Below are 17,694 nucleotides of genomic sequence, written 5' to 3'. Positions count from 1 at the left end.
CAAAGTGCTCACCACACAGCTAGATAAGTTCCTTGGGGGGTCTACATTCCAAAATGGTGTAATTTGTGGGGGGGTTTCACTGTTTTGGTACATCAGGGGCTTTCCAAACGTGACATGGTGTCCGATCTCAATTCCAGCCAAAAACGTCAAATGGCGCTGCTTCCCTTCCGAGCTCTGCCATGCGCCCAAATAGTGGTTTACCCCCACATGTGGGGTATCAGCGTACTCAGGACAAATTGCACAATAACTTTTAGGGTCCTGCTACCCTTGGAAAAATAAGAATTGAGGGTGAAAAGATCATTTTTGTGGAAAAAATATGATTTTTTAATTGCACCACTGTACGTTATTAACTTCTGTGAAGCCCTTGTTGGTTCAAATTTCTCACCACATATCTAGATAAGTTCCTTGGAGGGTCTAGTTTCCAAAATGGGGTCACTTGTGGGGGGTTTCCACTGTTTAGGTACATCAGGGGCTCTCCAAACTTGACATTGCGTCCGATCTGAATTCCAGCCAATTTTGCATTGAAAAAGTCAAACGGCACTCCTTCCCTTCTGAGCTCTGCCATGCGCCGAAACAATGGTTCCCCCCCACATATCAGGTATCAGCGTACTCAGGACAAACTGCACAATAACTTTTGCAGTCAAATTTCTCTTGTTACCCTTGGTAAAATAAAAAAAATTGAACCTGAAATATTTTTTTTGTGAAAAAAAGTTAAATGTTCATTTTTTTTAAATAATCAAAAAATTCCTGTGAAGCACCTGAAGGGTTAATAAACTTCTTGAATGTGGTTTTGAGCACCTTAAGGGGTGCAGTTTTTAGAATGGTGTCACTTTTGGGTATTTTCTATCATATAAACCCCTCAAAGTGGCTTCAAATGTGATGTGGTCCGTAAAAATAAAGTGGTGTTGCAAAAATGAGAAATCGCTGGTCAACTTTTAACCCTTATAACTTCCTAAGAAAAACAAATTTGGGTTCCAAAATTCTGCTGATGTAAAGTAAACATGTGGGAAATGTTACTTATTAAGTTTTTTGTGTGCCGTATCTCTGTGATTTAAGGGCATAAAAATTCAAAGTTGGAAAATTGCAAAATTTTCGCCAAATTTCCATTTTTTTCACAAATAAACGCAAGTTATATGAATGAAATTTTACCACTAGCATGAAGTACAATATGTCACGAGAAAACATTGTCAGAATCACCAGGATCCATGGAAGCGTTCCAGAGTTATTACCTCATAAAGTGACAGTGGTCAGAATTGTAAAAATTGGCCCGGTCATGAACGTGCAAACCACCCTTGGGGGTTAAGGGGTTAATGAGTAGCTATATTCCCTATGATATAACAATTCTGGCTGTTTTTAACTATGTTTTCATACTTCTCTTACTTGTCTCAGAGTCCTCTGATTTCTCTTGCATACTTTGACATTGTCTAATTAGTACTAACACTCATTAGAAAAAGGAAAATACACAGTTAGCAATTTATTAATAAATTTCTAAGAGAATACCAGATGAACAATACAATACAGAGTTATAAAAATGGACACTCAAGAATTTGTTATTCATAAGTAATGCAAGTATTAAGAGATCACCTTAGAACATAGCTGGAGATGTTTAGGAGGAACAATGCAATGCTTTAAAGGGAATCTGTCACCAGGTTTTCATTAGCCCATCAGAGAGCACATTGTAGGGACAGTGACCCTAATTCCAGCCATGTATCACTTACTGGGCTACTTGCTGTCATTTTGATAAAATCACTGTTTTATCTGTTGCAGATCTATCAGATCTCTGAATGCTGAGCTCAGAATAGCCCCATCCACAACACTGTACAGAGTACACAGAAAGCTACCAAAACAGTCTTGTGGGTGGGGTTATTGATAGCTCATGAATATGCTTGACTACCTGGCAGCAGGCTAACTATTCCTCTACTGATAATCTCCTCCTTATATAACTGTGATTTTATCATAATTACACTAAGCAAGCGAGTAAGTGATACATCACTAGCATCAGGGTTTCTACAACTACATTATCCTTCTCTCATATGGAGTAGCATAAACCTTGTGACAGATTCCCAAAATTGAACTATAACCACTTGTCACTCAGCTATTGATAAAGAAGGAATGATGGTGGTCTCAGTTCTAGTATTACTTTTGTCACAATATTTGACTTGCCTATGCGTCTTTCTATTCCACCACCAGCTCCACCTACCCTTGTTTGTGTGACACACAGCTTATTGTGAACAGTTACTAATAGAGATGCCCACTGGCAGCATGCCATGCAACTTAAAACCTCCTCTCTCTGACAAGGAAACAATTGCTCCCTGAGCTCTCCCCTTAATGGTCACTGATGAATTGCTAAACACACACTTGTCCACAAATAATGTACATAACTTTTCAACATAGACAATATACCACACTACCTGAGATCCTCAGTCTCAGGTTAAGGCCGGGATCACACTACCGTGTGTAATGTTTTTCTATGCAGCTGCAGCTCTGGTCCTCCGGGTGTTTGTGCGAGACTCGAGCGAGTTTCTTGCATCACATGTGGTAGTGTGATCCCGGCCTAAAGAAAATATACGTGCCTGAATTGTGCTTAAAATATAGAACTTTTATGTAAACATGCATTAAAAACTCTCACAATAAAAATGAGCAGGGATTACCCAAACAGATTGAGCATGAATAGTGCAGAAAATGCATGTATAGATTATAGAGGTTATCCTTATAGTTGAACACAAGTACAAATGAAACACGAATGTTAAAGTGCAGGTGCCAGTGTAAACCACAGCTGCTATCAGGGTAAAGCCAAATGTAGTCATGCATAACCATAGATAGGATCAAATTAGGTTAAAGTGCTAGTGCTGATCAAAACTAAAAATAATGCTTTCACCTAATAACTAAGTGTAGTTAGAGATAAGTATGCGCGTGATAATGATATTCATGTAAATAGTTTAAGGCATATGTTTAATTGCCGTTATGGGAGTTGCTGGAGGTGCAGTTCCCTTTTCCCCATAGCTGGCACTGGCACTTTAACATTTGTGTTTCATTTGTACTTTTATTAAACTATAAGGACATCCTCTACAATCTATCCATGTGTTTTCTGCACTATTCATGCTCTCTCTGGGTAATTCCTGCTCATTTTTATTGTGATTTTTTTAATGCATATTTAAATAAAAGATTTATATTTTAAGCACAATTAAGCATGTGTCTCTTCTTTAACCTGAGACTGAGGATCTCAGGTAGTGCGGTATACAGCACTGATTAAGCTTCTCAGCTAGCCATAATCCTGATATCTGTTGACAGTCCTCTGTGAACAGCAGAGGGAGGGAACAGGCAGGTGAATAACCAGAGTTCACACTCCTGCCAAAGACTTGAAGGGCAGTGTGAGAGAGTAAGAATAGAGAGTAGTCTGTGTATGGTGAGGTCAGTGTTATGGGAAGCTTCATGTAAGTGGGGTGCAATGAGTAGTTTATATGAGTGTGGTCATAAAGGACTGTCTGTGACTGAGATATGAGCATATGGAGCAGTCTGTGTGAGAGTTGTGAGGCAGTGACTGGTGTCACAGGTAGGGGGTCGCTGATTGTGCGCCCCAAGATGCGCATGGAGGCGTATTGAGGTCATGAGGGGGCATTGCAGTCACAGGTATAGGTGTGATTGCAATGGTGAAGCAGTGACTGATGTCACAGGTAGGGGTCACTGTGTTCTCCCCAGGGTGTGCATGGAGGCGTATGAAGGCCATAGGAGTGCATGGCAGTCACGGGCGTAGCGGTGACTGCAATGCAGATGAGAAATAATAAAAATAAGTGTAGTCTTGGACATGCTAGTGTCCAAGGCAGATGTAGGGAAAACCTGCTCTGGGATGTTGTGTTGTGAAACAGGCTGCAGGATGGTAGTCATGCAGTCAGTTTCATTCCAGGCCGGGGTTTTCCATGTGGCTGAAGGCCACAAGTTTCTTTGTTAAAAGCCCTGCAGGAAAAGGTTTAGGTGTGTCAGGTGTAATGTCAGTGTGAGTCTGGTGTTCGGAAGGAGTGCAGAGCAGGAGGCCCTGCGGAGCGCTGGCTGTGTGTGAAGAGACACAAGCAAGCAGAGCCGAACAGCCAAGGCAGCTGAAAGGTCTGGCACCCCAGCGCACACAGCTGTGCAGATGCCCACTGCAACAGGTCAAAGGAGAACTGGCGTGTTTAGTGCCTGCAAACAGGAGGATATGGTTCCTGGCTGCAATCTGGAGGATATCATGGACTGTGTTAAGCTGTGAGTAAAGAGACATTAACACGGTTGTGTAGTCGCCCACGTTAACTGGTCAGAGGAAGACTGGTCTGTTTAGTGACTGTGATCTAAAGGATATCGTGTACTGTGTAAAAGCTGTGAGTAAGAGACATTGACACGGTGGTGCAGTTTCCCATGGCTACTGGTCAAAGGCAAGTCCAGCGTGTTTAGTGACTGTAGTCTAAAGGATGCCGTGTAGTACTGTATGTAGTGCTGTGAAATGGGCACTAATATTATATGCACTTGTGTGTGAATTGGACATTTAATGCTGGGAAGGAATGCATTAAGGGAGTTTTGTGTTTGAACTTTGAGGGTCACTGCCTCCTCACTGCATAAGTATGCTACCGCTGCACTACAGAGTACAGGACATGGACAGTCAGTGTAAGACAGGAGACATGGTGAGCAGTACGTGTCAGAGAAATGGAAAACAGTTTTAACAGACTGTACAAAAGATGGTGGACCAATATATTATGAGAATGCCAGGAATTCCATAAACCTATGGGTCACAGAAATTCTCTTAAGAAGCTTTTGTTCAGTCTCTTTTTTTGGAACTATGTGACTTGAGCTCAGGATACTCACCACCATAAAACTAGTGTTAAATCTTACCCTGAAGCACCATCTATGGAAATGCTCCTACTATGTGGTTTCACTGGACTCTGGTACATAGATAAGATGGTTTTTATATGTATTTTGAGGGACAACATGTTAATTTGAATATCATGCTTCAGATCATTACATAAATAGTTCAGACATCTATTCTTTAACTTTACCTTAAATATTTGTATACTTTTGGACATTAAAGCAGACTTAAATAGATTAGAACTTATTTAACTGGGTGGATGGATTAGTTAAAGTAATATATTAATAAAAGTTTCAGTAGTCTGAAATATAAGTTAAGGTTCCTTTAAGAAAGATTAATTTATTTTTTTTATTTTACTCATTTATATAGCGCCATTAATTCCACAGCGCTTTACAGAGATTATTGGTAATCAATCATTTTGTGAGTATACACTTCATACCACTACAACACGACTACTTACACACATTTATGCCATGTCAGGAGGGGTTTAAAGGGCCTCTGTTATGTTGATAAAGTTGTCAGATCTGTATGTAGATGGAGCACATAACATGGATATATAGATTTATGGCAAAAGATTTAGTATTACTATTCCGTGATTGGCAGCCCTGTATGGATGTACATACGTTCATACAGAGATAGCTGTCACTCACTATTTAGTAGTGCCCCCTGGACTAGTATACATGGAAGGGATTTGAATAATGACACCTACAAGTTAGACTGAATCTTTTCCCACAAAACATCATAACATTATATCACCCTGCTCAGCTCCTCCTGCTCTATATCATGCTGCCCACAAATAGGATTGCATGTAAAATAAGGCCGATTTACATCAACATCTATTGTAAAATTACTTCATTCTTCATTTTATATTTATGTAGAGAAAGAAAAAAATAGTTTGAAGTATACAATGCAATCTTTGCTATAATGGTAAGTTAAAAGTAAGGGCTAAAAATTTCTACCAACCATCACCTCAGTGGTGGACATACTATATCATTGGTGCAACCTGTGCAGTCATACAGGGGCCCAAGAGGCAAGGGGGTCCATTTGCACTCCTAAAGCAGGTGAAATTCTACATTATGATGAGCTATTGGATGGCAAAGGGCCCATATATTGTTCTTGAAGAGGGGCCCTTTTCGGTCTGTGTCTGCCAGTGCTTCCGTTATCCATGTAATGCATGATATCATTAAATTTTTAGTCTTAGCTTATAATTTGCATCCATGCCAAACCAATAATCCAACTATGAATAATAAGATTGTATCTAGACTAAAAGTGAGATGGATCAGAAGGAACAGTAATCGTCTGCAGGTGATTTGTTATTAACGCTCCCAGCAGTATGCACAGCACTGAAAATTGAGTTTCATACAAGACATTATAAATGTGGCCACCTTACCTCTTAGCATTGATAAATTAAAAATGTCAGACATTACAGCTAAAATATAGTTTATAATCATCACAACTGTAATACATATATTAATCTTTCATCAATCAAGGCCGTGCTTGGAAAGGAAGGTTTCCTACCTGAGCTAACTGCTTCATATATGCCTACGAAACTGCTAACCCAAGTCAGGAGACCTAGTGGTCAAGTCCAATGTGAGCTGGATCCATGAACAAAGACCATGTGAAACTGGATTATTCGAATGTACAACTCTGATTATGTAAAATTATTTAGTGGAATTATAAAGTTCCAAATATTTTTAGTTATCCCAAACCATAAGAGTATTGGAAAGAAAAAAGGTAGGAAAAGCTCTTGGGTCCCAATGTTCTTCATCCAACACCAACCACAAGTTGATGCCACCAGTCAGAACCCCGAAACTGACCATATCTTCTGTATTGGCATTTTTCGCATTCATGTAAACCTCAAAAGTTGCTTTTTTCTGTTTCCTTGAGCTGCACAGCACAGATTTATCTACACTGCCTATTGGCTTGCTTAACATTTTTCATCTGGGTAAAGCTGTGCACACGAATTGGCATAGTAATGATTCAAAATCAAAGCAGTCTTTAGGGAAATTATTTAAGTAGTGATTGATTAATGATTAAATGATGATTTAAGTAATGATTTAAAATCAAAGCAAAGTTTTTAAGGAAGTGTTTTCATACTGCAGTCAACTTTCCTAAAACTGGTGATCACACATGGTGAGTATTTAATTTTTTCTCCAAGCTTTTTTTTTTTAACGATATATAGAAAATATCTTTTTACAGGGTTTCGCATTGCAAAACCAAATGCAGAATGTTTGTGTATATGTAAGATTGTTATTCAGGAGAAAAGTTTTGTAAAATGAATCCAATAATTGTATTACATTGTTGGGTTCTGCTGCTGTCATTATGGATCATTTCCAGACAGTTTCCCTGAACTGGACTGCATGCGACGTGTAAATCAGTTTACTTCATATGTGTAATCTACGTTTATAGCGTCTACGGAGGTTAATCTGTTGATGTAATTAAAATGTTACAAAGGAAGGAAATAGAAAAAGAGAATAATTTTATTTTGAAACACTGTAATTTTATACTTGGTATAATCCAAAACCAAATTACCTTAATTTTCAGAGTTCATGGGTTACCCATCTATTAGGATGTCCTTATGGCAGAACCATTGGGACCATTTTTCAGGCATGGTTGTATGGAGTCAAGATGGCACTGCAAATAAAATACCTCTAAAATAAAATATATCACATTATTCATGTTTTCATTATCCATATTTTTCAGATATTTACTTACATGGCTCAGTTTGAATAGATTCAGGACATTGCCTTCAAAAGGGACCTGACATATCTCCCGACATGTCTGTGTTAGTAGATACTTGTCTTCCTCATGAAATGACAATTGTAGAATATTTTCATTGTACTATTATTCTATTAGCCTCCTAAATATTCATGGATACATTTCCAACTAGGTGTTACCATTTCCAGCAAGTTATCTACCTAGTCATACACTTGTAGGAGAAATAAGAGGGTCAATACAATACAAAGTTCTCAGAAATGACGCTCCAGATTGCTGCTTAATCAAGACTGTACAGCTTAATAAAAATGACACAAGAGTTTCTACTATAGAAAAAAAATTGACAATTAAAGTAATTGTTTAAAATGAGAAAAATAGAGAGCGAGAGAGAGTTTCACGTACAGTTCTGGTACCCAGGCTAAACTTTGTAATAAAGTACCAGAACCCGAAATTCCATGGGTCCGCTCATCCCTATTGAAAATATTACATTTTCGCCTTTCCGCATATTTTGGAGCCTCTTTGACTGGGTAATAATGGAAAAACCACGGCACTTCTTAGCTCTTAACCTCATCATAGAGCATCCACCACACTGCTCTTAACAGGCCATGATCTAGGTCCAGCCAGACCAAAACATTAGCCATCTTGTAAAGTATGGTACTCCTGATAATGACATGCTAAATGTAATTTTCTTCACTGCAGCTAAAGAGTACCGTGGTTTTTCTTATATTATTGTCTGGATAGCCATCATATGACTGACTCAACCGTAACTTTTCTTCGCTTGGATAGACCCCAAAAGCTCTAGAAAACTCCTACATCTCATTTCAGTAGCAGCAAAAAAAAAAAAATCAGTCTTCCAAATATGGATAAACCACCACATGAACTACATAAAATATTCATAGAAAAACTACTTGTACTTAAAGTGAAATACAAGAAGAGCTGCTTATGTAAATCTTGTCAAGCAACTTAAAAAAATAGAGCATTCAAGGACCCATGGACATCCTCCATCCTCCCCTTTTCTTTCTATTATTTTTACATATGTATATAGTTTTTCTTATGGTTATGACATAAGCTATATCTTATATTGTCAAGAATTTACCGTCAATCCTGAAAAATGTTCAAAAGCAGTCAGTCTATCTTGTTATTAACTCATTGCCCTGAATTTTTGATGCAATGAATCTTTGAAAAATCTCTTGCAGTTTTTATTATACAAATTGTAATGTTTTGTATTCATGTAATAAGTTTTACCAGAGTCTTATTTTATTATTTAACTTTCTTATTTTATTATATAACTTTCCATAATTGGATACCTTATTTTTTAAAATATTAAAAACTTTAATACAATTTTTTTAAAGAATACATTTTGCTAATCAAAGTACACTTAATATGGCATGGCTTTATTTCTGCCAAAACTCCTTCCCTGTCTTGATCCTCGATTTAGTGGCAGCTCCATCTTTAGATGAAGATCCGAGGAATTTAAGGCAAATGTATTTCTAGAGACTCAACACCTGAGAAATAATTGAGCACTATGTGGTTGTCAGGTTTATTACTAGAAACTAGACTAAGGTCAAACCTCACTCGAATCTGGAATGGATCTACACTGACAAAAGAGAAGGTGGCAAAGTAGCAGACAAGTCATGTAATTCATAAGAGATAAGAACATCATATTAATTAGCTACATTACATCAATAATGTAGATATTTGTGATACCAGTGAATTAATACACGTGCCCATGAGGCTGACTGCTACGTGTTGCTATCACAGCATTTGCAACAGAAGTGAGAAATTAAGACATTGACAAGCACAAAGCCATATCAATGCCGCTTATTAACATCTAGCAATGTGCTAATATATTCTGCTCGTTTCCCAATCCACAACATGACCTTTCATTTTCACTTCACTTCCTTGTTTAACATCTAGCGATTTGCCGAGGATCAATGTCACTCTTTACATACAACCCTTCTGTACCCATAAACCATTAATGTTCCTTCTTGACGTTTTGATTTTTAATGAATTACTTTTGTCTGAATTATTATATAAATTAGCCTTACATAAAAATATGGTTAAACGCTGCATCACGTTTCTCCATCTAGAGCAGCGTTTCCCAAACTCCAGTCCTCACGGCCCCCAACAGATCATGTTTGGAATAATAAGGTAATCCTAAAATCATGATCTGTTGGGGTCCATGAGGACTGGAGTTTGGAGAAACGCTGATCTAGAGAAAAACAAAAAGGTTCAATTTCCAGAGGCAACACAACTTTTTTACTATGAGAATTGTGAAATCGTGGAATGGTCATCCCAGGAATAGGTTACAGGGGGAACGGTTGGCTTCAAAAAGACTTTGATGAATTTTTAGAAAAAAATAACATGAACCTCTATGTAATTATATAGTGTTTTTATTATCAATGTTAATCTCATCCACTTGGGGAAGGAAAAAAATGTTCTTTTCATTTATATCCTATGTCAACTTTTAGCAAACTGTACCTGGAAATTATGTAACTAGTTTTCTATATGCATAATATTAGATCTGTAGCACATTTCCTTCCATTTTTTTATCAACAACTTACTTATATCCATTTAAGGCTATGTGTCCGCAATCAGGAAATAGCAGCGAAAAAAATCTTCATAACTTTAAAAACAAGATGGATCAATAATGAATCCATTATCTGGCATTTATTGGTTGTTTCTGAAGTAACTGATAAATCACTATCAACTGTGAACAATAGTTTAAAATCAACTTTCTGGCTAACATTTATTCCATATTTATGGCCAGCTAAAGACAACAGCTTTATTTGTTTTCAGGCAAAATTCTGCACCACTGAATGATTCTAAATGCCTTGCATCATGCTGTCCCCTATAGATGATTCTGAAAGTGACTTTATCTTCCTGGCGTGGCCAATTTTTGTCGTTACCTCCCCTTCTTCCAAGAGTCATGATTTTTTAATTTTTTTTTTCTTTGTAGGCTTGTTTCAGGGACGAGCTGTAGTTTGGAAAGACACCCATCATTTTACAATACAATGTACAGTACTGGAAAACAGGGAAACAAAATTCCCAGTGCAGTGAAATAACCCACAATTCCGCCATTGTTTTTGGGGTTCGGTTTTTAAAGACTTCATTGTGTGGTGAAAATGACCTGTGAACATGATTTTGAAGGTCAATATAATTATACCAAACTTTTTTTTTATTATTTCTTTTGCTGTATTTGTTTTAGGCTTTTTATAGTAATGTAGTTATGAAACAACAACATTGAATGTCACATCATTTATCTGACCAGGGCACTTTATGGGAAAGAAAAGTCTTCAGGACACGAATAGACTGAGTGAACAAGATTTGGAGGAATCGGCTGTCTTCCCTCCACGCATTATGGAAAGCATGAGAGCTGCGCTTTTACAAGAGCAACGCAGAGTAGCATCACCCATTCAATTTCAAGGACCACAGGTATAATGGATATATTATTAAGGTGTTCTTTTAAAACTACAGAAATGTTCAAGTAGTGACTTTTATGGCTGGAATTTACACAAAGGTAAATTAGGCATTAAATAGTTAGGTTAATTCTCCTTCCCAATAGTTGAGACATGACAGAATATTTCCTACCCTGATCTCACAGCAAAGAAAATATAAATCCATAGCATAGACCTAGCTAGGGTTTTGCTTCGGGGGGCGAAACTTCTGAGTGGGCCCCTAACCAGAGAACCTCAGCAGATGACCGCACTGTTGCCAAAAATAATCTATATCTAAAAAAACAGTATTAATATTACCACCATATGGTCAGTGGTAAATAATACCAGTCCTACAGAACATATAATAGATTATAGCAGAGTTACAGATAATGACTTACTGCTGACTTTCTTTCTGATGGAATCGTTCACTTTTCACATCTTTTCCATCTGGCCCAGACCGACATGGCGACTCCTCCAGCCAGGACTCAGCTACAGAGGATACAACAAAGACACGTTTCACTTCTCATATTTTCAGCACTGTCACCAATTGGACTATTCTCAACCTGCACAAACTGCTCATCCTGCTGATACTCCAATGCTGAGCCCCTGCTGCCATATGTGTCCTTATTACTGCACCTGATACCCCAATACTGAGCCGCTACTGCCGTATGTGTCCCTATTACTGCACCTGATACTCCAATACTGAGCCACTGCTGCCGTATGTGTCCCTATTACTGCACCTGATACCCCAATACTGAGCCGCTGCTGCCGTATGTGTCCCTATTACTGCACCTGATACCCCAATGCTGAGCCGCTGCAGCCGTATGTGTCCCTATTACTGCACCTGGTACCCCAATACTGAGCCGCTGCTGCCATATGTGTCCCTATTACTGCACCTGATACTCCAATACTGAGCCGCTGCTGCCGTATGTGTCCCTATTACTGCACCTGATACCCCAATGCTGGGCCGCTGCTGCCGTATGTGTCCCTATTACTGCACCTGATACCCCAAAACTGAGCGGCTGCTGCCATATGTGTCCCTATTACTGCACCTGATACCCCAATACTGAGCCCCTGCTGCCGTATGTGTCCCTATTACTGCACTTGATACCCCAATACTGAGCTGCTGCTGCCGTATTTGTCCCTATTACTGCACCTGATACCCCAATGCTGAGCCGCTGCTGTATGTGTCCCTATTACTGCACCTGATACCCCAATACTGAGCCGCTGCAGCCGTATGTGTCCCTATTACTGCACCTGATACCCCAATACTGAGCCACTACTGCCTTATGTGTCCCTATTACTGCACCTGATACCCCAATACTGAGCCGCTGCTGCTGTATGTGTCCCTATTACTGCACCTGATACCCCAATACTGAGCCACTGCTGCCTTATGTGTCCCTTTTACTGCACCTGCTACCCCAATACTGAGCCGCTGCTGCCGTATGTGTCCCTATTACTGCACCTGATACCCCAATACTGAGCTGCTGGTGCCGTATGTGTCCCTATTACTGCACCTGATACCCCAATACTGAGCAGCTGCTGACGTATGTGTCCCTATTACTGCACCTGATACCCCAATGCTGAGCCGCTGCTGCCATGTGTCCCTATTACTGCACCTGATACCCCAATTCTGAGCCGCTGCTGCCATATGTCCCTATTACTGCCACTGATACCCCAATACTGAGCCGCTGCTGCCGTATGTGTCCCTATTACTGCACCTGATACCCCAATACTGAGCCGCTGCTGCCATATGTGTCTCTATTACTGCACCTGATACCCCAATACTGAGCCGCTGCTGCCGTGTGTGTCCCTATTACTGCACCTGATACCCCAATACTGAGCCTCTGCTGCCGTATGTGTCCCTATTACTGCACCTGATACCCCAATACTGAGCCTCTGCTGCCATATGTGTCCCTATTACTGCACCTGATACCTCAATACTGAGCAGCTGCTGACGTATGTGTCCCTATTACTGCACCTGATACCCCAATGCTGAGCCGCTGCTGCCATGTGTCCCTATTATTGCACCTGATACCCCAATACTGAGCCACTGCTGCCGTATGTGTCCCTATTACTGCACTTGATACCCCAATACTGAGCCGCTGCTGCCGTATTTGTCCCTATTACTGCACCTGATACCCCAATGCTGAGCCGCTGCTGTATGTGTCCCTATTACTGCACCTGATACCCCAATACTGAGCCTCTGCTGCCGTATGTGTCCCTATTACTGCACCTGATACCCCAATACTGAGCTGCTGTTGCCGTATGTGTCCCTATTACTGCACCTGATACCCCAATACTGAGCAGCTGCTGACGTATGTGTCCCTATTACTGCACCTGATACCCCAATGCTGAGCCGCTGCTGCCATGTGTCCCTATTACTGCACCTGATACCCCAATGCTGAGCCGCTGCTGCCATATGTCCCTATTACTGCCACTGATACCCCAATACTGAGCCGCTGCTGCCCTATGTGTCCCATATTACTGCACCTGATACCCCAATACTGAGCCACTGCTGCTGTATGTGTCCCATATTACTGCACCTGATACTCCAATACTGAGCCGCTGCTGCCGTATGTGTCCCTATTACTGCACCTGATACCCCAATACTGAGCCGCTGCTGCCGTATGTGTCCCTATTACTGCACCTGATACCCCAATACTGAGCCTCTGCTGCTGTATGTGTCCCTATTACTGCACCTGATACCTCAATACTGAGCAGCTGCTGACGTATGTGTCCCTATTACAGCACCTGATACCCCAATGCTGAGCCGCTGCTGCCATGTGTCCCTATTACTGCACCTGATACCCCAATACTGAGCCGCTGCTGCCGTATGTGTCCCATATTACTGCACCTGATACCCCAATACTGAGCCGCTGCTGCCGTTTGTGCCCTTATTACTGCACCTGATACCCCAATGCTGAGCCGCTGCTGCCATATGTGTCCTTATTACTGCACCTGATACCCCATTGCTGAGCCGCTGCTGCAGTATGTATCCCTATTACTGCACCGGATACCCCAATGCTGAGCCGCTGCTGCTGTATGTGTCTCTATTACTGCACCTGCTGTGTGGTTCTGTGTGACCTCTAAATTCTAAAGCAACTCTCTAGAAAATGGTAATACTGGGTGCAAGTGCCCTAGAAATCAGGGCCCACATTTTGTCCCCTAGAATGTAATATTGCCCTGTGTACCCCTTTGACAGTCACAGTAACCTGAGTTCCCCTATAACAAAAAATGCCCACTTTACGTTTAATAATGTCCCAAGCTTCCCCCTGTACAGCTCCTCTATACACAGTATAACGCCCCCTCACTGTATGTATACTGACCCCTTAATATCCCCAAACTATTTAATGGCTCCAACATTGTATGATGGCCCCAACACTATAATCCCCACACTGTATGATGGCCCCCTAGATAGCATCCATATCCTAATACACCAGATAGTCCTCAATATAGTATAATGCACTCCCCATAGGCAGCCTATTATAATGCACTCCCCATAGGCAGCCTATTTGTCACGTGAACCCGTCCTGTGTGACACGACCCGCAGGCCGGTAGCTGAAACAACAAGACACGGCACATGAAACTGTCCTGTGTGACACGGCCCGCAGGCCGGTAACTAAAACAACAAGACACGGGGAAAGGGGAAACAGTTACAATGGTGGGCCCTGCGATAGGGAACGGGGACGTGGAGACCTCCTGCACTCCCCTGAGTCAGTGTCCCTCACACTCCTAACGTTCCCTAGGCCGGTTCTGCACTGGGCGCCAATCAGGATACCTGTCACCCTAGCACACCCTACACCTATCCCTTGCTAGGGAGCTGGGTGGTGCAGGCACTGGCCCCACCGCTGTACTAATACACACCAGGGAAAATACAAACAGGGAAACATCACTTAGCTTTGCTCTGTTGCTTTTGATCCCAGCAACAGAGTCCACCACCAGAATGCAGCTTTCCTCCTGAATAGCTGCCACCAAGCTCTGTCAGAGCTGCAAGGAAATCCCCTCTAACTTCTTCCACACCAGGGCTCTGACTGAGCTGCCAGGACCTCTCTCTACATCCTTCCTCCACCAAGGATGGTTGAAATGAACACTATCACCAACAGTGATTGCAACCACCTGACACTCTTTTATAGGTAAGAGCCAGCAATCACACATGGTTCATAATCATGTGCAATAACGCTCACCACCACCGGGGGCAAACTAGAACAAAAGACACCACTGTGTAATAATCCTAATGCCCACCGGGAGCAAAACCAAAACTTAAGCACAAGCTTAAGGAAAAAAAAAAGGTTACATGTGCTTTTATCTGTCATGATCCAGCATGGATCATGACAGTACCCTCCCCTTAATGAGGGGCCTCTGGACCCTCAAGACCGCTCCTCATCAGGGAACCACCTACAGCGGGGATGCCCTGGTCCAGAGTTCACCCCAGCAACTACCTGCACTTCAGGTTTATGACAAACGAGCACCGCTGCTATTGGCAATGTATGTTCTGGAGGCACCACACATCTCCAAAGCGCCGATCTGGGGAACGAGAGGTGTATGGGCAAGTATGTGGGTAACTCCAGCTGGTAAGTCTCCGGGCCCTGGACAGCCGATACCAGATACGGCCCAATCACCTGAGAATTCCAGACCCCCACAACACACTTCTGCTGGATGTTTTTGGTGGCCACCAACTTACAACATGGTGGAGGGGGGTTTCAAGAAATCTGATGCCCAATATGCATCCAGAGAAGCCCCCGACTCACCCGCAGAGACAGATATGCGGCGCGTCTCTCCAGACAGCCGTATGTCAATTTCACCCATAAAATGTAGTGGACACAGTGAATCCGCACGGTTCAGTGAACACATGTGGATTCACCTGTGTTCAATAGACGGTAGCGCTTTGGACGGATATGTGCTGCATCCAAAGCACTGTCACTTCCGGATCGTGTGTACATATCCTTAAGGTAGAAAATTTCTGCTACATGTAGAAGTTTAGAGTTCTCTAAACCCCATAGAGATGTATTGTGCCATCATGTTTTTTGAGTGTTTGATGAGTTGATCTTTTCATTACTACCATTTTTTGTATTTAAGACTTTTTAATGGACTTTCTAAAAAATTTTAGGAGGTGACGTGAACCAAAAAAAGACAGCAATAGGGGACATAGCATAGCATGGCATTGTTCTTGTCAGTGGAACACTGATAGTTGTCATATTAGGCCTTACTTCTTGCGGGGACTAATAGGAGTATGATAACGGCAATCATGGGGGGTTAGATTCGGCCCCAGCTTCCATGGAACCCATAATCACACTTCGATCACTGTTGACCACAGCATTTTAGGGGTTGAACAAGTGGGATCAAACATATTGGCAGAATTTTGAATGGTTATAGAAAATACACATGATGTACGTATATAATTAAAGAAACCCAGGAGATTTTTCTACAATGAACACAATTTACTATTTCACAGTTGTAGGATCTATAAGGTTATAGTAAAATCTGATCTTTTGTACCTTAGGAATGTTTCACTAGGATATTTCCCTGTTGGGGACACTATAAGTTGTTTTTTTTTTTATTTAAGACTTATGCTAATTGCCTTACTGCTAAATGTATGCTTACTACTAATATTGTCTTGTGCTAATAGTCTCCTTTTTATCTTTCAGCGAATACTAAGGAAACTCCTGGAGCAGTATTCTAAAATGTCCCAGAAGTAGAGAAGATATTTATTTCTTGTACATATAAAACGTATAAATATATTTGTGCCTGAGATCCCGAACTTATTTCAGACATTCCAAAGGCTATTGTTTACAAATAAAAAGAAAATACTATTGAAAATGGGAGTGTTTTCATTCCGAATCCTGCATTTTATTTCTCTGTTAAGTGATAACAAGTAGTTCCTTCATGCTAAACATATGTGCAGTATCCTTTGTGCCATTTCACACAGTGTTCTATCTAAGCAAATCTATAAATAAAAGGCGTTCTTTGCACACAAAGTAGAACATCATTCTCTCTGTACTAATGTGATGTTTTGATGTATTACACATCTAACCGCTGAGTGACGACAAGGAATGGAAAGAAAACATGTCAGTAGATATGTAGACTTTGGAATAGAACAACTACCTGCAAAATTGATTTTTTTTTCACTACACTTCTATTGATTCTTGTTTTCTCAGCAGAGATATCACAAGCAGGGTGCAGTCAATGCAGCAATTCCATGTTTTTGTATAGGCCATGATCATCAAAGGAAGGCCATAGGGTGATGGATTTTTTTTTCATGTTTAGTTTCTTCCTAGGACCTGAGGGTGTCAATAGCTGAGGTTTTCTAGCTGAAATAATTTCATGGGCAACAAATAGAAACCCTGAGATTACAAGTAAAATGTAATTAATTCTTACAATAATAAGTTTAGATGTCAGCCACACCAACCAAGGCTTGTACAGTCAGGCCAGTAGTGTATGGAAGTCATTTTGCTGCCCACAGTCAGTTTTGTTGCAGAATGTTTTCCCCCCATAGCCTCTGTTCCTGTACCACACATCCTATAAGTGTCTTCAGCGTGGACCAGAAGTCAGTCTCTTTATGAATTCCTACTACAGACATAGAAGATCTCTCAGGAATTCCAAGAGCCAATGACAGCTGGTCCATGCTGAAGATGATACATGATTCTGATAGAGAGAACCATGGAGGAACAGAAAACTCGGGAAGGCCGGGGTCACACTTGTGAGAAT

The 17,694-nt window shown here is 41.0% G+C and overlaps 1 protein-coding gene across 1 annotated transcript in view; it reads left to right on the top strand.

Moving 5' to 3' along the window:
• LOC141092976 (bombesin-like) overlaps nt 1-16,964 on the top strand; it is a 31,778-nt gene extending 14,814 nt beyond the window's left edge. Inside the window, exons 2-3 of the mRNA XM_073579361.1 lie at nt 10,821-10,984; nt 16,635-16,964. Of these exons, the coding sequence (XP_073435462.1) occupies nt 10,821-10,984; nt 16,635-16,685 (215 nt within the window). The 3' untranslated portion in view covers nt 16,686-16,964. The remainder of the gene's footprint in view (nt 1-10,820; nt 10,985-16,634) is intronic.
• Nucleotides 16,965-17,694: the final 730 nt, after the last annotated feature.

Source organism: Dendrobates tinctorius, unplaced genomic scaffold (genome assembly GCF_039654945.1).
Source record: "Dendrobates tinctorius isolate UK_male_01 unplaced genomic scaffold, ASM3965494v1 ptg000062l, whole genome shotgun sequence".
NCBI lineage: Eukaryota > Metazoa > Chordata > Amphibia > Anura > Dendrobatidae > Dendrobates > Dendrobates tinctorius.
Note: the sequence above shows the minus strand (reverse complement) of the source record. Positions and strands in the feature narration are given on the sequence as shown.